This window comes from Cajanus cajan, chromosome 7 (assembly GCF_000230855.2).
Source record: "Cajanus cajan strain Asha chromosome 7, NIPB_CcT2T_4, whole genome shotgun sequence".
NCBI lineage: Eukaryota > Viridiplantae > Streptophyta > Magnoliopsida > Fabales > Fabaceae > Cajanus > Cajanus cajan.
The window spans coordinates 29,807,211-29,830,925 of record NC_138523.1 but is presented as its reverse complement, the minus strand read 5'-3'; the positions used below and the strand labels follow the sequence as shown (position 1 = coordinate 29,830,925).

The 23,715-nt window shown below is 38.0% G+C and overlaps 1 protein-coding gene and 1 long non-coding RNA gene across 2 annotated transcripts; one reads left to right on the top strand and one right to left on the bottom strand.

Moving 5' to 3' along the window:
* Positions 1 to 10,722: 10,722 nt before the first annotated feature.
* Positions 10,723 to 11,998, bottom strand: LOC145949509 (uncharacterized). The gene is made up of 3 exons (XR_014427762.1): positions 11,788 to 11,998; positions 11,081 to 11,713; positions 10,723 to 10,922 (listed from the first exon to the last, which is right to left on the bottom strand). It is a non-coding gene; the product is annotated as an uncharacterized LOC145949509 (long non-coding RNA).
* Positions 11,999 to 17,949: 5,951 nt separating this feature from the next.
* Positions 17,950 to 18,882, top strand: LOC109793854 (homocysteine S-methyltransferase 1-like). The gene is made up of 4 exons (XM_020353325.2): positions 17,950 to 17,964; positions 18,140 to 18,345; positions 18,460 to 18,589; positions 18,838 to 18,882. Exons 1-4 carry the CDS (start codon positions 17,950 to 17,952, stop codon positions 18,880 to 18,882), a joined length of 396 nt encoding a protein of 131 aa, XP_020208914.2.
* The last annotated feature ends 4,833 nt before the right edge of the window (positions 18,883 to 23,715 follow it).

Here is a 23,715-nt window from a genome sequence, read left to right as displayed (position 1 = left end):
CATCACCCGGACAATTGGGTCAACTCCTTTACTTGTCAGCCGGTACACCAAAAGGCCGTCCGACTAAGTAAAGGGGGGGCAGCTGTAGACCCCTAAAATTGTCCGGGTCGGAAATAAAGCTTGAAGACTCTCGAAGACTGAAGGAAGATCCGCCAGAAGGACTTCCAGAAGGCCCAAGGAGGGTTCTCTATAGGTCTAGAGGTCTTAGGATAGCTAAAATAAGAAAAGTGGGAGGAATGAAGCCCAATACGGCCTCCCAGAGGTTCAGTACGGCCGTATTGAACATTTTGAACTTCAATACGGCCGCACTGAACTCAATACGGCCGTATTGAAGTTTCCGAACTTCAATACGGCTGCATTGAATTCAATACGGCTGCACTGAACTTCAATACGGCTGCATTGAATTCAATACGGTTGCACTGAACTTCAATATGGCTGCACTGAAGTTCAATACGGCCGTATTGAGGTTTTTGAACTTCAATACGGCCGTATTGAATTCAATACGGCCGTATTGTAGTTCAAAACTTCAATACGGACCGTATTGACCCCCATAGACCGTATTGAGCCTCATCCCTATAAATATGACGTCAATGGGACGTCATTTCACACTTTCAGACTGAGTTTTAACCCTCTTCTTGAGTATTCTGGGTTTTTTTTGAGCAGTGCTCTGCCTAGAAATCACTCGAAGAGTTGATCCGACGAAGTTCTTGAGTCACGAGCCATTTGCTTGAGTCTCGAACCTAGTCGAAGGGAAATCCTCCGGATTTCCATAGTTAAAATTTTATAGGAGGGAGCGAGCGGTCTTGTAGAGGGAGGGAACGCCAAAACGCTTCCCAATTTCTGTCAAGATATATAAGAAAGCACGCTTCAAAGGTTTATCTCTTTAAAGTCCATTCTTTTACCGCTTTCTGTGTGTACATATTTAAACTGTCATCATGTAGATAGTTAATTTATAATTGCTTAAAATAAATAGGGGTAATTTAGTAATTTCGCACTATTATTTTTAAATAATCTGTCATAGGGAACCCGAAAGGGGCGCTGTGGGGTGCTAACACCTTCCCCACGCGTAACCGACTCCCTTACCCGACTCTGGTTGTAATGACCGAAGTCGATTTTTGAATCGATTGCCTTAAACCTCTTTTTCCAATGTTTTGAGTAAAACATTGGTGGCGACTCCATGAACCCTTCCTTTTTATGAAAACCGCTAATCCATGGAGGGTCCTGTCGCCACCGGCCCAAACGGGCCTCGGCGGTCGCGAAGACGGTCGAGCTCGCTTTTATTTTAGTTTTGAAAATGTATTAGATTATTAGAACGACTTGTTCTCAAACTGAGACCTTGTCGATCTTATCCAATTTATTTATTAAATGTCTCACCAATCCATGTTAATCCCAAGCGGGACCCTCCATGGATTAGTGGTTTTCGTAGTAAAAGGGTTCATGGAGTCGCCACCAATGTTTTACTCAAAACATTGGAAAAAGGGATAAGGCAATTGATTTTATAAATCAACTTTGGCCATTACAACCAGAGTTGGGTAAGGGAGTCGGTTACGCGTGGGGAAGGTGTTAGCACCCCACAGCGCCCCTTTCGGGTTCCCTATGACAGATTATTTCTAAAATAACAGTGTAAAATTACTAAATTACCCCTATTTATTATAAGCGATTATACTTTAAATATCTACATGATGACAATTAAATATGCACACAGAAAGCAGTAAAAGGAAGGATTTTAAGAAGAAACCTTTGAAGCGTGCTTTTATATATTTCGTAAAACTGGGAAGCTTTTTGGCGTTCCCTCGCTCTACAAGCCCGCTCGCTCCCTCCTATAAAATTTTGACTATGGAAATCCGGAGGATTTCCCTTCGACTAGGTTCGAATCTCCAAGCTAAGTGCTCGAAATTCCAGAACTTCGTCGGATCGACTCCCAGAGAGATTTCTAGGGCAGAACACTACTCAAAAACCCCAGAATACTCAAGGAGGGAGTCAAAACTGAGTGTGAAAGTGTCAAATGACGTCCAATTGACGTCATATTTATAGGGAACAGGCCCAATACGGGCTACAGAATCAATACGGCCGTATTGAAATTTTTGAACTTCAGTACGGCCGTATTGAGTTCAATACGGCCGTATTGAAGCTCAGAAATTTCAATATGGCCGTATTGAGTTCACTGCGGCTGTATTGAAGCTTCAATACGGCCGTATTGATTTCAGTACGGCCGTATTGATTTCAGTACGGCCGTATTGAAGTTCAGAAACTTCAATACGCCGTATTGAGTTCACTGCAGCCATATTGAAGCTTCAATACGGCCGTATTAAGTTTAGTACGGCCGTATTGGGCTTCATTCCCTCCACTTCCTTATTTTAAGCTATTCTAAGACCTCTAGACCTACAGAGAACCCTCCTAGGGCCTTCCAGGAGTCCTTCTGGCTGATCTTCCTTCAGTCTTCGAGAGTCTTCAAGCTTTATTTCCGACCCGGGCAATTTTAGGGGTCTACAGCTGCCCCCCCTTTACTTAGTCAAACGGTCTTTTGGTGTACCGATTGACAAGTAAAGGAGTTGACCCAATTGTCCGGGTAAGGTGCCATCCTTCCGACTTGTAGTGTCTTCAGGTGGGAAAATTGTTGAGTAGCCTCTCCAGGTTGGTGCATACCTCCGCGCTTCTAGTCACTTTGGTAGCGTGAGTCTTGCCCTCTCCAGGGTGAGTATTAGTCGTCGCCTCTCCAGGCTTGTGCGTGAGTCTTGCCCTCTCCAGGGTGGTGCATACCTCCGCGCTTCTAGTCACTTTGGTAGCGTGAGTCTTGCCCTCTCCAGGGTGAGTATTAGTCGTCGCCTCTCCAGGCTCGTGCGTGAGTCTTGCCCTCTCCAGGGTGAGTTTGCCCTCTCTAGGGTGAGTTTGCCCTCTCCAGGGTGAGTATTAGTCGTCGCCTCTCCAGACTTGTGCGTGAGTCTTGCCCTCTCCAGGGTGAGTTTGCCCTCTCCAGGGTGAGTTTGCCCTCTCCGGGGTGAGTATTAGTCGTCGCCTCTCCAGACTTGTGCGTGAGTCTTGCCCTCTCCAGGGTGAGTTTGCCCTCTCCAGGGTGAGTTTGCCCTCTCCGGGGTGAGTATTAGTCGTCGCCTCTCCAGACTTGTGCGTGAGTCTTGCCCTCTCCAGGGTGAGTTTGCCCTCTCCAGGGTGAGTTTGCCCTCTCCGGGGTGAGTATTAGTCGTCGCCTCTCCAGACTTGTGCGTGAGTCTTGCCCTCTCCAGGGTGAGTTTGCCCTCTCCAGGGTGAGTTTGCCCTCTCCGGGGTGAGTATTAGTCGTCGCCTCTCCAGACTTGGGCGTGAGTCTTGCCCTCTCCAGGGTGAGTTTGCCCTCTCCAGGGTGAGTTTGCCCTCTCCGGGGTGAGTATTAGTCGTCGCCTCTCCAGACTTGTGCGTGAGTCTTGCCCTCTCCAGGGTGAGTTTGCCCTCTCCAGGGTGAGTATTAGTCGTCGCCTCTCCAGACTTGTGCGTGAGTCTTGCCCTCTCCAGGGTGAGTTTGCCCTCTCCAGGGTCTGCCTCCGTGTTCTTGACGACATTGGCAATGTGAGTTTGCCCTCTCCAGGGATTTGAGATGATTTTTGTCTCCACAGTCCACGATGCTGCTTCGACGGTTTGATTTTGGTGCCACTGAGGGCTGGATAACGCAGGGATCCGTCTAGGGGATGTGCAGTCATTCATAGGTTCCTGTGCCCCAACTTGCATTGCATTGTTGGTACCCATTGAGGAATTTTTGTTTCCTTGGGGTGTAGACACAGATGCTCTTCTTGAATTGAGCGATGCCTTATGTTTGGCTGACGTCCTTTGACGTTGGTGGAGTATCCCGGTTATCTTTATTCGGGTATCTCTTTTGGGTTTTCTGATTTTTATCGCCTCTGTGTAGGCTGTTATCCGCTGGGGGATTTTGTCGTTGATTTTGATTAGCCTCTTCTGTTAGGCGTATCGGCTTGACGTTCGATGTTTGGCTAAGAGCCGGATTCCACTTGGGGAATACTTATTGATATTTTTGATTTTTCCTTTTGAAGGAGTGCCTCTTATGTAGGCGACTGGGGAATTGGGGTTCAGTGTTCGGCTGAGTGCCGGATTCCGCTTGGGGAATATTTATTGATATTTTTGATTTTTCTCTTTTTGCAGGGATGCCTCTGAGTAGGCGATTGGGGAATGAGGGATCTTATGTATCCCAGAGTATTATTTAGGAAGCCTCTACAGGCTTAGCCTCACTCAACACTTGAGTTGGAGAGCTATCTTCACTGAGGAAGTTTAAGTCCTTTGACTTGGATATTCTGCTTGGGAGATCGTACTTCCATTGGGGATGTCGTCGATCTTGCTTTGATAGCTCTCGCTGGGGATTCGTTCCGTGAGCTTGAGTTGAGGTTTCTCTGGGGAGTATTATTTCTGCGAGCCTCTCCAGGCTCAGTTATTCTACATACTGTGGAGGATGTGGAGTATTATTTTGGTAAGCCTCTCCAGGCTTAGTTATTCGGTACAAATTGTTTGTTGGATTTTCTATATCCTTGCCTTTTTTATTTTCGGCTTTTTCTGTATTTTGCCTTTTCTTCTGATTTGGCTTTTTCTGTATTTTGCCTTTTTTATGTTTTTGGCTTTTGCTGTACAGAAATTAAAAGTGCTAAAGAAATTAAATTCAGTTATTATGAGAGAGTATTATTTCGGCAAGCCTCTCCAGGCTCAGTTATTTTGTAGGAGTATTATTTCGGCAAGCCTCTCCAGGCTCAATTATTCTGAAGGAGTATTATTTCGACAAGCCTCTCCAGGCTCAATTATTCTGTGGGAGTATTATTTCGGCAAGCCTCTCCAGGCTCAATTATTCTGTATGAGTATTATTTCGGCGAGCCTCTCCAGGCTCAGTTATTCTGGAGGAGTATTATTTCGACAAGCCTCTCCAGGCTCAGTTATTCTGAAGGAGTATTATTTTGGCAAGCCTCTCCAGGCTCAGTTATTCTGAGAGTATTGTTTCGGCAAGCCTCTCCAGGCTCAGTTATTCTGGGAGTATTTTTTCGGCAAGCCTCTCCAGGCTCAGTTATTCTGTATGATGCTGTTGATTTTTTGAATCTTTGCATTTTACTTGCTGCTGTCATACACAAGCAATTTTCTATTTTCCTATTTTATGCAGTTGCCTCATGATAAGGTCTTTGAATGTGCAACTAATGTGTGTGTGATGCACAAATGCAATACAATTTTTTTATTTTTTGTTCATTTATTTAGAAAAGTGAGTGGCTCTCCCTATCCTCTTCTTCTTGGAGGACTTTCTGTCATTGACGCGAGGGAGTATTTTTGTGAGCCTTTATGCAGGAGATTATGGATTTTACAGGAACCCCTCCAATTTTCTTTTATTGACCGATTAATAATGGAATTTCGTACAATTTTTATGAAAAACCAATTCAGAGGCATAATCACATGGTCAAGAAAGAAAAGAAACAAATGGATATTTTTATTGATATTCACAAGTGTTTTTACAGAAAGATATACAGAAGGAAATTTCTGAAGAATGGCTGGCCAAGGTAGGCTATACATTTTTGGCTTAAACAATTATATCTGTAATTGTCGCTCTTCCCGTTCCCCTAATCATTTCGGGTGAGATGCCTGAGCCAGGAGTGTAGATACTGCAAGACGCTTGCTTCTAGAAGATTATCACTTGAACCGCCTTTCGGTTTTCGGTTCAAGTGATCATTGCTTGCTTTGTTTTTTATATCTTATTCTTTTGCCCCTAACTTTTGCTTAGGACGTATCCTAACGGGGTAAATTTGCCTTTGTTTTGCCTAGTACCCTTGTACTGGCAGGCTTTTTATTTTGCCCTAACTTTTGCCTAGGACGCCCTTTTTGGGTTTTCATCCTAGCGGGCCTATGCAAGCAACGTCTTCAAGCATAGTACTTCTTTACCACGTCAGCGTTGACTGGGTATCGAAGTTCTTCTCCATCCATGTCTATGAGGATTAATGCTCCTTTTGAGAAAGCTCGCTTTACCACATACGGTCCTTCGTGATTTGGGGCCCACTTTCCGATTTTGTCCTTTTGAGTTGGTAGTAATTTCTTCATTACCAACTCTCCCTCATGGTAGACTCGAGGGTGGACTTTCTTGTCAAGAGCCTTTTTGATCTTCCTCTGATAGGCTTGACCATGGCATATGGCGTTCAGCCGTTTCTCTTGGATAAGGTTCAACCGGTCGTATCGGCTTTGAACCCTTTCTGCCTCGGAAAGTTTTGCTTCCATGATTACCCTTATATAAGGTTTTTCGACTTCGACGGGTAGAACTGCCTCCTGAAGTCCTATAACCATGAAGAGCAAAGGGTAATATCTCGTGTCAGTCTTTAAATGAGACAACCATCTTTTGCACTATTTTCTTGATGTTCTTTTTGGTTGCCTCGACTGCCCCATTCATCTTTGGCCGATATGGGGAAAAGTTGTGGTGTTGGATCTTGAATTCTTGGCTCAGTTCTTCCACCATTTTATTGTTCAGATTAGATCCATTATCAGTGATGATTTATTTCTCCATACTTCCACTAGATTATTCTAAAATCTTTTGGGACAAGAGAGAAAAGAAGGGAAAGATATTTTTATTCTGAAGTTTGTGTTTTAGAGGGGATTTATTTTTCAAAAATGGTTTTTGTAAGAATGGTTAGCCGAGGTAGGCTTATGTGTTTAGGCTTGTTTGATTAAACACTTATGAAGTTAAGAAAATCTTTGTTTATTGACGTTGTGATTTTGACAACTTGGATAGCTTCTCTTGAACCTTTCTTTTTGAATTCGGTTCATGGTACCATCATGGATTTCTTTTGTTTTTTGATTGTCCTTATTTTTGCCTAAAACACCCTTTTGTGGCGTTTTAGCGGACTTTTGTTTTTATTCATTTTTGCAACCCTAACTTTTGCCTAGGTCACCCTTTCGTGGGATTCCTAGCGGGTTTTTTGCTCTTATTTTTGCGCAGTCCCTTTTTGGGTTTCCTGCCGAGCTTTTTTTTGTTTTTAGGATTTCTTTTTATCCATGATGGCACTTATTGAGGCCAAGAAAAGGTGCTCCAAGTTGTCACGCACACTTCCACATAAAAATGATGTGGGTTTATTATTATTAAGATGATTTTAACCTCATTCATGTTTATTCAAACAGGGTTAAAAAAAAATGTGGTTCAGAATTTTATTATAAGCAAGAAAAGAAGCAATGAGAAAGAATGATTTTATCATAATCATAGTGGAAACATGTGTCCTTATTTCATCACCGATATGGGTCCCAATATTGACCTCTTCTATCTCTCGGCCTTGCCCCAAATTCACGGTCTCTAATTTCTCTTGACACGGTTGGAGTAGACGAGTTTCTTGATCTAGCAGTCTTTGCAGATCCGGAGAGATGGTCTCCTCATCACTGTCCAACTCAACCCGTTTATCCTCAACTTTCGGATCCCGGTCAGAGCGAACAATTACAGACATAATTATTTTATTGGTTCTGTTTAGGTTTAGAATTTATTAATGTTAATGAGAGAGAGAGAAAAGAACAAAATAAGAGAATAATGTGTGAAATATGCCTCTTTATTGATATATGTATGTAGAACTGTACAAAACCCTTATTTACATGAAAAGGTTCTCATGATCTTGGGTACAGATCATGAGTCCCTAAAAGAAAAAAGTGGAGGGGCCCTATCATGGCTTGTTATTCTCTCTAATCCTGCTTTGGCCGAGGATTCTTGCTCACGTCGGGCGCTATCGAATCAAAAGTGATCCACCCGGCATCAATAAGGTCTTGGACCTTATATTTAAGAGCTCTGCAGTTCTCCGTTGAATGCCCCGATGCCCCCGAATGGTATAAACATTTGTCTTGTGGTTTGTACCAACTGGGATGAGGTGGATCGATCTCCTTTAGTGGAACGTAAGCTAGAAGACGTGCTTCCACTAGCTTCGGCAGGATGTCGCTATATGTGGTCGGAAGTTTATCAAACTTCTTCACAGGTTTGAATTGCGATCTTCCTGACTTCGAAGTGGAAGAAGACGAAGAGATGGTTATGGTACTGACTTCTCTCTCCTTATTCTTCCCAAAGGTCTTCTTAGCTCTAAATGATTGGGAAGGTTTAGCTAGCTTCCCGCTTTTCAGCTCTTGTTCCACTCTTCCTCCAACATGATGGGACTCATGGTCACTGTGCTCAGCCCCTTGTATGTTGTGGTGACGCATGAGTTCCATCATTTGCGCCATTTGCTCTTTGAGCTGTGAGAGCTCGGCTGTAAGCTCCTTATTTCGTTCCTCCAACGCGTCCATTTTCTTGTTGAGCTGAGAGAGCTCGGTTGTGAGCTTCTTATTTTGCTCCCCCAGCGCTTCCATTTTCTTGATTTTCTGCGCGCGCGTGAGGACAGAGAGATGACCAGCCACTTTCTAAAATGAATGTTTATTCTAATTAGCTTATTTATGGATACGCTCTTGACATGAGCTTGATAACCCTCCATTTTTAAGGCGCTGCCTTTTTAAAACAGAGTGTTACTACCCTCCTTGACTTATGATCTCTCCTCAACGGAGAATCTCGATAATTATGGGTCTCTTTTACTCATGTCAAGAGGTATTGGTGAACCTAGAATGCATGGTTTATGAGGATGCATGATATCTTTATTGGTAATGATGCACATGCTCCTCACTTTTATTATATTTTCACACATGGTCTTTCCTCTCATGTCATGGTTTTTTCATGCATGGGGATTATTCTTTAGACCTTATCACGAGGTTATTTATTAATGCACAAACAATTGCACATAAGCATTTACACAAACAATTCACTCATCCACGAACAGTCACGAGCGAATCACGAGGTAGGGGTATCCTGCAGAAAGGTGCATATTCAAGGTAGGTTCTAACTGTTCTCACCAGTCCAAGGCCCCCAAGGTGCCCCCATTATAGGGACCCAATTCCTCTCATCGTAGGTCGATGGAAAGCTCCAACGCACCGTCGGACTCAAGTTCATGGTTATCACCTTGAGTGATGTTTTCCGACAACGGTCTACGGGCACCTATAGACCCATTCGACAACCGGCCGTACTAACATCCACTCCCTATGGTTAATCACTCATGCCCCCGGGTATAGAGGGAACTGTTGTGTGCAAAGGTTTGTGTGCAGTTTTTATTTCAAACAATTGCGTAAATTTAAAAATACAACAGTTATTAAAGCCAAATAGATAAACATGTTATCATACAAGTGAGGGGTAATAAAGTAATTTTAACTATTATTTGTTAAAAATAATCTGTCACTAAATGGGACTGACTCTCGAAGCTTCCCCAGTGGAGTCGCCATCTGTCGCCACCCGGCCCAAACGGACCTCGGCGGTCGCGAAGACGGTCGAGCTCGCTTTTATTTTAGTTTTGAAAATGTATTGGATTATTAGAACGACTTGTTCTCAAACTGAGACCTTGTCGATCTTATCCAATTTATTTATTAAATGTCTCACCAATCCATGTTAATCCCAAGCGGGACCCTCCATGGATTAGTGGTTTTCGTAGTAAAAGGGTTCGTGGAGTCGCCACCAATGTTTTACTCAAAACATTGGAAAAAGGGATAAGGCAATTGATTTTATAAATCAACTTTGGCCATTACAACCAGAGTTGGGTAAGGGAGTCGGTTACGCGTGGGGAAGGTGTTAGCACCCCACAGCGCCCCTTTCGGGTTCCCTATGACAGATTATTTCTAAAATAACAGTGTAAAATTACTAAATTACCCCTATTTATTATAAGCGATTATACTTTAAATATCTACATGATGACAATTAAATATGCACACAGAAAGCAGTAAAAGGAAGGATTTTAAGAAGAAACCTTTGAAGCGTGCTTTTATATATTTCATAAAACTGGGAAGCTTTTTGGCGTTCCCTCGCTCTACAAGCCCGCTCGCTCCCTCCTATAAAATTTTGACTATGGAAATCCGGAGGATTTCCCTTCGACTAGGTTCGAATCTCCAAGCTAAGTGCTCGGAATTCCAGAACTTCGTCGGATCGACTCCCAGAGAGATTTCTAGGGCAGAACACTGCTCAAAAACCCCAGAATACTCAAGGAGGGAGTCAAAACTGAGTGTGAAAGTGTCAAATGACGTCCAATTGACGTCATATTTATAGGGAACAGGCCCAATACGGGCTACAGAATCAATACGGCCGTATTGAAATTTTTGAACTTCAATACGGCCGTATTGAGTTCAATACGGCCGTATTGAAGCTCAGAAATTTCAATATGGCCGTATTGAGTTCACTGCGGCTGTATTGAAGCTTCAATACGGCCGTATTGATTTCAGTACGGCCGTATTGAAGTTCAGAAACTTCAATACGCCGTATTGAGTTCACTGCGGCCATATTGAAGCTTCAATACGGCCGTATTAAGTTTAGTACGGCCGTATTGGGCTTCATTCCCTCCACTTCCTTATTTTAAGCTATTCTAAGACCTCTAGACCTATAGAGAACCCTCCTAGGGCCTTCCAGGAGTTCTTCTGGCTGATCTTCCTTCAGTCTTCGAGAGTCTTCAAGCTTTATTTCCGACCCGGGCAATTTTAGGGGTCTACAGGTCCCGCTTGGGATTAACATGGATTGGTGAGCCTTTTAATAAAATTGCTCGTTTGACGAGGTCTCAGTTTGGGAATAAGTCATTCTAGCAATCCACATTTTTAAAACAAATAAAAGAGTCCAACCATCCTTCGCGAATGCCGAAAGCCCGTTTCGGGCCGGTGGCGACAATCTGCAGGAATAGTAAATTCCCAATATTGGCATGAGATTGCATGTTGCAGCATTTCAAAGTAAATTGGAATACTTATCAGTAAAATTAAGCAACTAGTTATTTTTACACTCAAAAAATGTTAAATACATCATTGGTCATTGTACCATTGGCAAACTCGTAACCATGAGATGAAGTTTCTGCCTCCCATGCCTTCCATCCTCGAATCTGAACAAAAGAAACTTTCAATCACCATAGTAATTTGCCAACTCTTCGTTATCAAGGAACAATAAAGACAGTTTATAGTGCTGACAATAACAAAAATGCATAAAAGTAAAAATAGCTACAGCAACATAAAAACCAAGTAAGTTTCTAAAAAACACTACCTTTTTTACTGCTTAGGAGTGTTAATAAGTGAGGAGAACTCTGAAGATATATATTGGTCCAGATAAATGCTATGATATATGAAATGCCACAACCTAGCAGCAACGCCATAGCCACAATCAGGTTCCCTTAATCCTTCGGGGGAATCTTATGGAAGCCTATGCTGGCTCAACGAGGAGACGATCCAAAACGAGGTATGGATGGTAGATCTTCAACACGCATCCCACCATCAAGCAAAGACCTCATCATCACGGCCCCAGCGGTGTCGGCAAGGACGCCCTCACCGCCAGCCTTCGCGAGTCCTGCCGCAACCTACACTTCATTGTCACCGCCACCACGTGTCCCTGTCGCCCCTCCTAGCTCCACGGTCGCGACTACCTCTTCGTCTTCAAGGACGACTTCCTCGCCATGGTCCACTGTGACGAGCTCCTCGAGTACGTGCTCATCTACGGTGACTACAAGAGCGCCGCCACGCTTCGTAAGGCCCTCGGCAAGTTTGCCGTGTTTGTCTTCGTGGCTACCGAGAGCAAGATGGCCTTGGTGGAGAGGAGAGATCTTGGAGGGAGGAGGTTGACGTTGTGAGAATGGTGGAGGCACTTCAGATTGCAACGCACACTGTACGTGATAAACCCTAGCTTCAATACTACATCGGTTATTTTGAAAACCGATGTAGATCTACTTGTAAATATTTACAAGATTGCCACCGCACATTTAAATTTACATCGGTCCAATTAAAACCGATGTAAAATGCTTAATAATTACATCGGTTTTGTACATAACCGATGTAAATTTGCTTTCCATTCAACTTATATTTACGAATATGCCACCGCATCTAATTTTTACATCGGTTCTACCTAAACCGATGTAAAATTGACGATGTAGAATTGCACCTTTCTAGTAGTGATTTTTGATATAAAACATATGTTATTTTATATGAGCTCTATTTTAATATAAAGCACGATTTTTAATTAATATTTGATTATTTGATATGCGATAAGTTCTTATGAAATTTATTTTATTAAAGTTAAGTATATGTTATTTTAATTAAAAAGGAGGAAGTGTATTTGATAATTTTTAATTATTTTTTTTTTAAATGAGAAGGAAGGATGTAGTGGTAATTTTGTTATTATTATTTTAAGAGAGAGTTGTCTGGAATTATATTTCACGTTCTCATTTTATACTTATTTCTCTACTACGCCCTCTCAAAACTCAAGAGAACGAGGAGGAGGAGGAGATCACTAGGGAAATGTATGTGCTTCATCTGCTTCTCATCCAGGTAAGGGGGAGTGAGAAACCTCACTCGGGGTGTGAAAATAATTGTTGGGTAGTCAGATTGGTCCCCAATCCTTTACTATTGGTGTATGCATATTGGAACAAACACTTTATAAAAGTTTTCTATTTTTCTTTCTGAATGTTCTTTTTGAATGTTTTCTGTTTCGGCTTTTGAGTTTTCTATTGTGTTCCTTGATAATTATTGAGCATAAATGTATGTTTAATTTTGATTTTGAATATGTTTCCTGATGATTACTGAGCATGAATGTATTTTTAATTTTGAGTTTGAATATGTTTTGATAGGGATTAGAGTGTTCTGTGGGCTCCCACGAGAAATAGACAAAATATGAATGTTTTCTGTTTTGATGTTTGAGTTTTCTGTTATGTTCCTTGATGTTTGCTGAGTGTGAATATCTGTTTAATTTTGAAAAAAGAAAAGTTTTAAGCCATGTTTGAAGGTGCTAATGGTGTGAGAATTGCCTTATTATTGTGTTAATGCAAGTGATGTGTTTCTATGAGCATGATGAGGATGTGAATCTCTTATATGTGACCTTGTGACTATGAGTATGATAATGCGATATAAGAACAAGTGACATGATGAGATATGACAAGTGATATGTTGAGTCCATGACCATGTGAATATGTGACGTGCTTCATATGCATCTATGTGACGAGGTACGATATGGAGTACACCATTAGGGAAGGCCCTTCGGGTGAAACATCTTGGAGGAGTCCTAAGGGATAGCGTGGTTTGGAAAGCCCAATTATGCACGTTTGTGTGCATGGGACATAGCTTGTGCGGCTTCGCTATCTCGACGAGACCCTAGCAGTACATCCTTCTAGTTGAGAGTGCTGGTTGAGTCGGCATGTACTACTAGTGATGGACCATGGGCCAAGGGCCCAATCACTAGAACTATGGTTAGGAGCATGCAGAAAAAAATGGCTAGCTTAGAGGTTAGTGGGCTCTTTAAGCCCAAGCTACTCTTCACATAGGCATCTTGAAGAGAAAGCCTAACTTATTTGTACATAGTAGTTCTTGTATAGGTCTATTTTTGCCTTTGTATTTGTGAGGCACTTTATTTCTTTCTTTGTAGGATAACCTTTTGTATATTTAGGATATGTTACTTGGAGACTTTTGCTCCATTTGACCTTGTATTAAGGGTCATTCATTTTTTTATTTTCAATAGTAGAAGTGGGGTGACAATTAGTAAGGTGTGTAGGTGTCATTAGTAATTGGGCCAAAGTTAGGCCTAGGCCAAATTTTACATATTGGGCTTGTTTTACTCCATATTTTCCAAGGAATTGATTTAGCTAGGCCTCACCATCATTTTGTGAACTTAACTAAACAAATTCTAATTTTTTAGATTGGATTAAGTATGGAAAAGCCCACCTTGGCCGCCTAGCTTACTTTTGGCCGGATTCACTTGTGAACCTTGGCAACTTGGGAAGCTTGTGCTACAAGCTTCTAACTTAGCATGCTTCCTAATCTACTAAGTTAGAAGATTTCTCCACAAGCCTCCCAAACCATGGTGGACGGTCAAGCTAAGCCAACCATGGTTCCCTTGAACCATGGTTAGCGTAGCTTGCTCCATAAGTTTCCCTACTCTATATAAACTCTCCTCCTACCTATGTACTCACTTTTGAAGAATTTATGAGACTAGAATTCAAAAAATTTTCTCTCTTTCAAGAGTCCAATTCCTTGGAGAAAACCTTTCTCCTTAAGAACCTTCACAAAGAATTTCCTCCGTTGTGCCTTGGTTCATTATTCTTCTTCTTCCTCAAGAAGAAACCGAGACACCTTGAGTTTCTTCCATCAAGCTTTGGAGCTTGAGATAGCTTTCGTGAAATGCCATTAAGAGCCTCAAGAGAAGGATTGGTCGTGAAGATGGAGTTTGGAGAGGAACATCAATCACTTCTCCAAAGGATTTCCATCAACTAGACTACTCCAGGTATGTTGCTTTGGTAGCATACCACGTGATATGTGATTATGAGACACATGACTGGCGCCACATGTATGGATTTATGAGTCGAGTTCATGACATCATTACATGATAAATAAATATACATATGATACTGATTGTGTATGTGTATTGTTTATATGTGATTTGTGCTTGTGACTTGTATTAAGTTTTTTTTGTGTGTTGTCTAACATTTATTTTTACACCTTAACCTGAGTGAGATGTTTCTCACACTCATGTTTGCTCTATGTATGTCTTTCATTATGTTGCAGGTGACCATCAGCACGAGGATGTTGGTGACAAATTTTAGGCTTCAGTTGGATGTTCTCTGATACATGTGACATTGGGGTGTAATTAGGAGTAGTCTAGGATGTTGTTTCCATTAAACTATTTTGAAAACCTTTGTTTCTTTTCTTTTGTAATTTCTAAATTAGAGTTATGGTTTATGAGTTATGAATGTGGATCTTCTACCTTATGATATTTGAGACACTCGTTTTATCCATGAAAGATGTTATCAACTATGAAAGATTTTATTTACTCAAAAAATTATAGTTTACATTTATTGTGTATTAATGTTGGGGTAGAGGGTATCACAGCGCTCATGTGTGTAACATCCAATTCTTCTTCTTGGATGGGGTTTAATTGATTAGAAACTTTTTGAACTCGTTTTGATTTAGAAAACTTGACTTTCATGAGTACTCTAAGGGCGGGGATTTCTATTTTGATTAGGGACATTGTCTTATCCCATATACCAAGGAGAAAGGTGATGCCCCCAGTTACTGCATAAATAGCAACCTATTACCATGTAAAGCATCTCTTGTGACAATCATTTTCCTAGATGATCTCTTTGATTTTCTCAGTTTCCTCATTTATTTTGGATCTAGACGGAGAGGAGTTATTATCCTTTTTTTTATTTTTTATAATGAGGCTAGATCATTCAGACTTCTTCCCCAAGCAATTTTTGCATGTCTAGAAATTTCTCTTTATTCAAACTCAATTACCGCATCCTGGATGTTTAGAATTTGATTAATTTTGTTATCCTCGGTCATGTTTGTTTTCTTGGTTTTTTATGTTGTACTTAGAATTAGAATTGAATGCATGGGAAAGATAAAAGAACAAATAGGGAGTTAAAGAAATGACATGTGTTATTGGCTAATGTAAAACTTATACAAACCCTTATTTTGCATGAATAATGTTAGTCTAAATTAATTCTTCTTTAGATTTTGTTTTTCAAAGCATCAAGTGTGATATGTGGATTAACTAGAAAAAAACATTGGGTCAAAGGATACAAATGTGTCCCCTTCACTTGTTTTGGTGATCTCACCATCGTAGAAGACTAAGACATGGAAAGATGAGGAAGATATTTTATGTAATGAAAAATAGAAGGTATTTAGTAAGCAAAGGTTTGTATATGTGGTATTGTAAAGAAGAATACCCTCATTTAAATAGAAGAATCACTAAACCGCATGTTAAATATGGTTTGTTAATTTTGAAGAATAAATATGAACCATTCCTTTTGAAAGACACATTGATGTTCTTATGTAAAGCATTTGATTCTTGATGCACTTATGTAAAGTCAATGACACATAAATGTAAAGCAATTGACTCTTAATGTACTAACGTAAAGCAATGACACATCCTAATGCCTTAAGGTAAAGTCAATGACACTATGACATAAAACATTTCATTCCTAATGCCCTAAGGTAAAGTTAATCACACCTTGATGTAAAATAATTGATTCCTAACACCTTAAGGTAAAGTTAATGACACCCTGACGACAATTGATTCCTGACGCCTTAAGGTAAAATTAGTGACGCACTGACATAAAGTAATTGATTCCTAACACATTGACTTAAAGCAATTGATTCATGATACACTAACATAAAGTCAATGACACCCTAATGTAAAACAACTGATTCCTAACACCCTAAGATAAAGTTAATGACACCTTAACTTAAAGCAATTGATTATTGATGTTCTGAGGTAAATTTAATGACACCTTGACGTAAAGAAATTGATTCTTGACTCCCTGAGGTAAATTTAATGATACCATTACATAAAGTAATTGATTCCTAATGCATCAACATAAAGTAATTTATTCCTAACACACTACCGTAAATTCAATGACAACCTGCTTGAATGCGAACACAACCCACTATGAAACTTCGAGCATACTTCGTTGTCCACTTTTTTCAAGTTGTAATCCTTTCTGCAAAAACTATACCATGAACCATAACTAATTATTACTCACCACTGTTGTATGACTACCTAATTTTCTATGGACTTGTTTGCTTTTCTTTAGTTTATAGTATCTTGTCCAATCTTTCTAAAACAATCAAGTCCAACGTCTATTTCTAGCTGACTTGGAGTGGACTTTGAAACTTGATAGCAGTGGCAGGCCTTAAAATGTTATATATAAGCCATTATTATTTTTCAATTATTCAACCATTCACATATATATTTAATCATGTAGTGAAATGTAATATATTTAATCACATAATTTGTATTTTTCTTTTTTTGGGTTAACTGTGTCTGAACTCTTCAATATTATGGATTTAATCACTTTTGTGAGAATCTCCATTCATCCGTATTGAAGTGTTTGGAGGAACTCCCGGAATCACTGGTGATTGTTGAAAAAACTAGTAAGGTTATATTTTCATTCATCCCATGTTAATTAATAGCTAATTAAGATAATTTTTCATCAACTCTTTTTATTCTTCCGATTATGTTGTGAAGTTCATATTAATTAATGTTAGTCGCAGATGGATTACTTCTTTTGCTTTAATATGGTTTTGGAAAATCAAGTCATGACTTATTTTTTTTCCTCTTATCATACGGGTTTTAATTTGATCAAGAACTCTAGAGATGAAAAAATGAGTTTAGCATAGGTTCTGCATTCAAGTGTTTAAAATACCTGTTTTGTTTGCCTTGTCTTTGATTTCCTAAATGGTTTGATTTCTTTTTGATAAAGATGGAATGAATTTTGAGATGGTAGAAGAAAATATAGACTTCAATTTCCTGTAAGGCTTTAACCATTTTCACTACGATATTGTGAGAAGGATAACTGTGAAATTTTCTCTATCTTTGGAAATCTAACTAGGCTGCAATGAATTTATAAAGTATTAAATCTGACATGAAGCATTTGCCATCATGAATTCAAAATTCAGATTGATAATGAATGTAAATAATTTCCAAAAGCTTGATTAGTGTTGATATGAACTTAAATTAATTCATTATTTCTTTAATATCACTTTAGTTTTGTTTTAATAAATTGAATCTTAATGTTTGGTTACAATTTCACAGGTGCATGATCTGTTTCTGTGACTATTCCTTACTACACAAAGTTAAAGTCGTTGAAAAGTTTGGGCAAAACAGAAGCCACAATTGCCGCTTTTTGTTTGATATAGCCTTCTGAAATCCCTTTTTATCCATAAAATAACATTCTGAAATTCCTTTTTATCCATAAAATAACATTCTGAAATCCCTTTTTATCCATAAACCACATGCCCACATTACTAAGATGAGTTGGATTTTTTGGTAAAATAGTTGTTATTTATTTAGTGAATTTGAAGAGCACTCAAGAACTCAACTGAAGTGAACTGAAGTATCTAAATTTTTAAAAAAATTTCAATTAACATAACATGAAACATTTGCGTGTAATTTTCAACATTCACTGTTTGTTATTTTAGTTCTATATACCAAGGGTGAAATCTTAGTGTTGGAGTAGAAAAGATCAGCACCTTTGGGTGTTGATACATTTTGTTGACATGAAAGTTTGCAAATTTATTGTTTTCTTATATAATATATCCTAAGGTTCTATAATTATTATAGGCTACACTACCTAGATTTTCATCCAAGGGGCTATCCATTGAAGAAGGGGAATCACTACTAGAAAGGAGTGACAAATTGGCAGTTGAAGCCCGTGATAGTTTCTGGAATTCAGTCAAAAGAAATCCTGGGAATAGAAATAGAAGAGCTTTGGTTGTAGCCTCCATTGGAAGCTATGGAGCTTACCTTGTTGATGGCTCAAAATACAGGTGCTTCAACACTCTTTAAAATTTAATAGTTTGGTTCTTATCTGTCCTTTAGAGAAACTACTGTATGTTTTTGGTATGTTTGCGAAATTAATTCATATTGATTTCTTCTTGTAGTGGTTGCTATGGACCAGATGTTAATTTAAAGAAGTTGAAGGATTTTCATCACCGTAGATTGCAAGTTCTCGTTGAAGCTGGTCCAAATTTGCTTGCTTTTGAGACCATTCCAAACAAAGTTGAAGCTCAGGTCTTTTTATTTTTTTGTTTGCTTTTTTCTTTTTCTAATAAGCATGTTTCATAAAAGTATACCTTGATGTAATTTCTTAAATTAAAGTTATTGCAATATATTTACTGCACAAAATTATAATTCTTCTACTCTGTTGTTCATCCACTTCTCTCACGTTTCTATAATTAAATTTTGCATTTTAAAATCAATATGTTCATCTCATTTTCACATAGTGTAGTCTCTTTCATTTGTCATTTTTGTAATGGTAGTTCTCTGTGCTGCATCATGATCAATTAATCAAAAATCTAAATTAAGAATACATTTCCTGCTTTTTAATTTTTAAACATTACTAAAAAAATTATAAATCATTTTTTTATTGTCGAGAAATAGGAATAGTATCAATTTCATCCCCTCCTTGACCATCATCTGTAAATAAGACAGCTTCCATTTCTGGTTCATCAAGAGATAATGACGCCACTTCAAGATTTTCAACACCATCAAAGCTACCCCATGCATCTCCACCAATGTCCCACATTCTAGTACTCCCTTGCATATATTCTTCACTTTTCCTAGATAAGAGTCGCAAATTAGTATGTACATAAACCAAGTCTTCTGCTCTTTTAGGATTCAACTTATTTCTTTTCAAGGAGTGAATGAAGGAATAAGTACTCCAATTCCTTTCGCAACAAGATGAAGAACTAGGTTGTACAAGAAGCTTTAAAGAAAGCTTTTGAAGGAGAGGGGCAGAAGAACCATGCATTACCCACCAGGATTTAGCATCTAATGTCCATCTATCTTCAATTGAGTCAAAAGAAGCAAAATTATGAGCTTTTGATGAAAAATCAGCATATTCAAGAGAAACCTTTCTTCTTTCTTCAGCTGTTATGAAAAGCTTTTTTAAACATTTATTTCTTTCCATATAAATTTCTTCATCCTCATGTGGGGAAATTCTATTTTGAGCCTCTTGAAGCCATTCATCACTGTAGTACCTGTGAATAGATAAAAAAATTAATAAATAAAAAAAATTAGTAACTATCAAATTATTTATAAATAAATACTAAAAACAAATAAATATTTATTAAACTAATTTTACCTAGGATTCAAAGAGTGAGCCATGCAGTGGAGAGGGGTGCAACTCTTAGTCCACCTATCAATTAGTATAGAATAAACAACTTCATAAAATGTTGATGTATCATTTATAACTCTTTTCCTTCATATCTATATATAGACGTCTTTACTTTTTCTATCATACTATCCCACATCTCATAGACCAAATGAAGCGTGCGACTATCTGTGTCACAAGCTCTAAGCATACTATAAATAGGCTCGGTGAAATTAAGAATATATGTAATTTTGTCCCACCACACATCATTCAAAATAAATTCTTTTGCAGCTTGGGCCTTACCCACATCATCTTCTCTATAAGAATTCCATTCTTCACTAATAACCATCGATTGCAAAGCACCTTTCAAAAGTTTAAATCTCTTTAACATCACTAGAATAGATGCAAAGCGTGTTTCAGCTATAGCAAGCAATTTTAGAGGTGAAAAGTGATTAAAAATTGCCAATCTCATTGAGTGATTCATGATAAAGTTCCTAACAAAAGAAACATCATCAACAACTTGAGTAATCCAATTACATTCAGCATAAGCTACCTCATTCCTTTTAGTGTTTTTGGTAGCACATATATTCTTCAACGCAAGGTTCAATGTGTGAACAACACAAGGAGTTCAAAAAATTTTAGGAAAAGAAATTTCAACAATCATGCCAGCACCTTTGCATACAAGAGCATTATCTGTTATAATTTGAACAACATTTTGTTCACCTACTTATTTTATAACTTCTATCATCATATCAGCCATATAATGTTTGTTTTTAATCTCATCAGAAGCATTAATAGCTTTTAAAAATATTGGACCCCCTTCACCTGTAGCCATAAAATTAATTAAAGGTCTTCTTTGGACATTTGTCCATCCATCAGATACTATGCTAACACCTTTTGCATTCCAAGTCGATTTAATAGGTTTAAGCAACCTCTCAACATGTGCCTTCTCTTGTTGTAAGAGAGTTGTCCTCAAGGCATTGTATCCAGGAGGGAGAAAACCATTAAGCATGTGATTTGTAGCAAATGAATAAGAATTCACATAATAGGGATTTCTAGCAAGGTTGAAGGGCAATCCAGAAGAATAAAACATTCTAGCAATAAGAGCTTTGAGATTATCTCTATTTTCTAAATTAAATGCTTTCTCCAAAGGACCAACTTTTCTCTTTTTCAATAAAGAACTATGATGCATTTTCTCTGTAAGCAATGGGACATGCTTAGCTTTCACTTTATTTTCAGCCAATTCAACAATTGATTTCAATTCAACCAAATATTGACCATTTACACTTGCACACACAGAAATTCCAGTTCCATAAATCCTCAACAAATGAGCTTTAACTCTTGAATAAGAACTTCTATAAACCTTTTGACAAAAATTACAAGACCAACTCTTATTTCCTCCCCCTTCTGAATTTTTATCTAATATGCTAACTTAACACCAAAGAGGAGCATGATCATCTTGTACAACATCATCAGAAACGAACTTACTTGGAATTTTAGAATTGATATTAGAATCAGAACCAGAAGCATTTGCTGTTGACATTATAAATAAATAATTTTTATGCTTCTGCAAAAAAAAAGTATATCTATGTTAAATTGCTAATTGTTAAATAAATTATACAACTTAAAAATTTTAATCACTCTAAATCATGAAAATATAAACTATAAAAAAAGTATATCTATGTTAAATTGCTAATTGTTACAATTTTTTTATACATTTTACTATTTTAGAGATGCTAAAAAAGAATTAAAAAAATTATAATTATTATTAATTTATAATTTACATAAAGTTAAAAACTTTTTAAATAAATCATAAAATTAAATGAAAAAAAATAGTAATTAATTATTCTAAATGTTTAAAGTTGCAAGAATAATTATATTTTTAATAATTATAAAATCATCATAAAATTATAATTTTATATTAACCCTTTTTACAATTTAAATAAAAAGAAAATAAAAGTCTTATCACTTAAAAAAGAAAAAGTTCCCCAATGCCTGTCCTCGCAAAAGACATACACGTTGTAGAGGACTCACTCACTGCCCAGCCCCTTCTCACTCACTGCGGGGAAGAATAATGAAGAAACTCACTTCACGAAGACGCGACTCACTGCCTAGCCCCTTCTCACTCACTGCGGGGAAAAATAATGAAGAAACTCACTTCGCGACGGGACTCACTCACTGCCCAGCCCCTTCTCACTCACTGCAGGGAAGAATAATGAAGAAATGGAGTTACTTGGATGAGTGGGTCTAGTGCTCGCTGCTTGGAAACTCTGTTGTTTGACTGGGTCTGGCGCTCGAAAACTCTGTTGTTTGGCAGCGCAACACATCAACACATCTCTGTATTTTTCGTCTCAAATTTCTTAATTTTTCTGCTTATTTATGGTTGATTTTTGATCAATGGAATCGTAGAACATTAAATCTGCAAAAATATTTTTTTTTTTTTTTTTAACAAAATAATTCTAGATACGTTTGAGATACGTATCCTAGGCGTATCCGATACGGATACGGGATAGAAATTGGTGTATCCGTGCTTCCGAGGTTCTGAGGAAACCTACCATTAAACACTTTAAATTTTAAATATGAGAAATGCCTGATTTGTTAAAACTGCAAGAGTGTCAGTGTACGTGTAGCAACCTGAAATTAGCAATGACCTAGATAAATAAAAAAATTAAGCATACAATCCCTGACCCTGCACAAGCTCTGGGTTTTACATTTGAAATAGCTCTGGCTCATTGTCTTTTCTTTCATCAATAATAATCTCTCCTTTATACTATTTTTTACTTTTAGTTGATTTTAGGGGTTTGTGATATAAAATAAACAAGCAGGATATGTATGGTACGCAGGCTAATAATGATTAATACTAAAATTCTATCTAGTAAAACATAAACCTAAAGTCAAACCATTCATAACATTTTGTTCTAATTATTTGAAGTTGTTTCCATGGTAGAATACAGAATGAAGAAGCATATTTAAGGTTTATCTTTTCATGTATGAATTATTGTGTAATTCCTATAAAATATCTTGCCTGTCTTCTCTGAATTGTTTCACTAGTTGCACCAATTCCTCAAATTTTCAACCCAAACATTCATTGACTCACAATTATTATGTATGGGTATTATATATAATGTTGAGATGAAACATGTATAGTTCTACAAAAAATACTTGTTTCATGACTTTTTGATGATTTAGCAGTCATGATGTTCATGTAGCTCTATTTCTGTAAGATATTATATGAACAAATATAGATCAACCCTTTAAAAATGGATTTCGGTGTTTCAAGAGGATATCCCAGATTCATAAAGAAAAATGTTTTCCCTCTTTTTCTAATTCAACTGGTCAATTTTAAAATGGTTTGATTGGTTGATGTTTTCCTATGATGTTCATCATGATAAGGTGATTTTGGCTTTGTATCCTGGATGACGTGATAATTTTGGAGTATAATGACTGTTTTCCATTGCTGATTTGATTCTCTAGATTAAATAAATATAGGCCCGAGTTGTAATAGTTGAATGAATGAAATTGTTGGTTTTTGTGGTTTGTTTATATATCCTGTGATGCATGATGTGCAGGGTTCTGAGAGTGAGGAGCTTGTTGCCGCATCAAGACTTGAGGATGATGTCAGTTTTTATCAAACTGTGAATCCTAATGTGGCAAAGCTTTTCCATATTGATCCAGAAGGCAAACGCCCAGCTTTAATCCTTATTTGAACTACCAAGAAAAAATCAAGTGGTGCAACCACCTTGTTTGGAAATCAGAACCAGCTTGGAACTCCTTTACAACAAATTCATTCCACTGTTGAAAAAGGTAAATTTAGAACCTTTACCTTGCAGTTTTATACTCACTTTTAACTTCACTAAAATTTATTTTTTCTGCATTCTATTTCTTGTTTCTATTATTTTCCGCATACTGCATGAAATTATTAGTTCTACATTTTGTTTATAACCTTATTAGTAAATCTTCTCCACATTTTTAAACACCAACAAAGTTTTGTATCTTAGTTTAAGGAGAAGGTCCATAAATCCTAAGTTCCTAAGCAATATACACA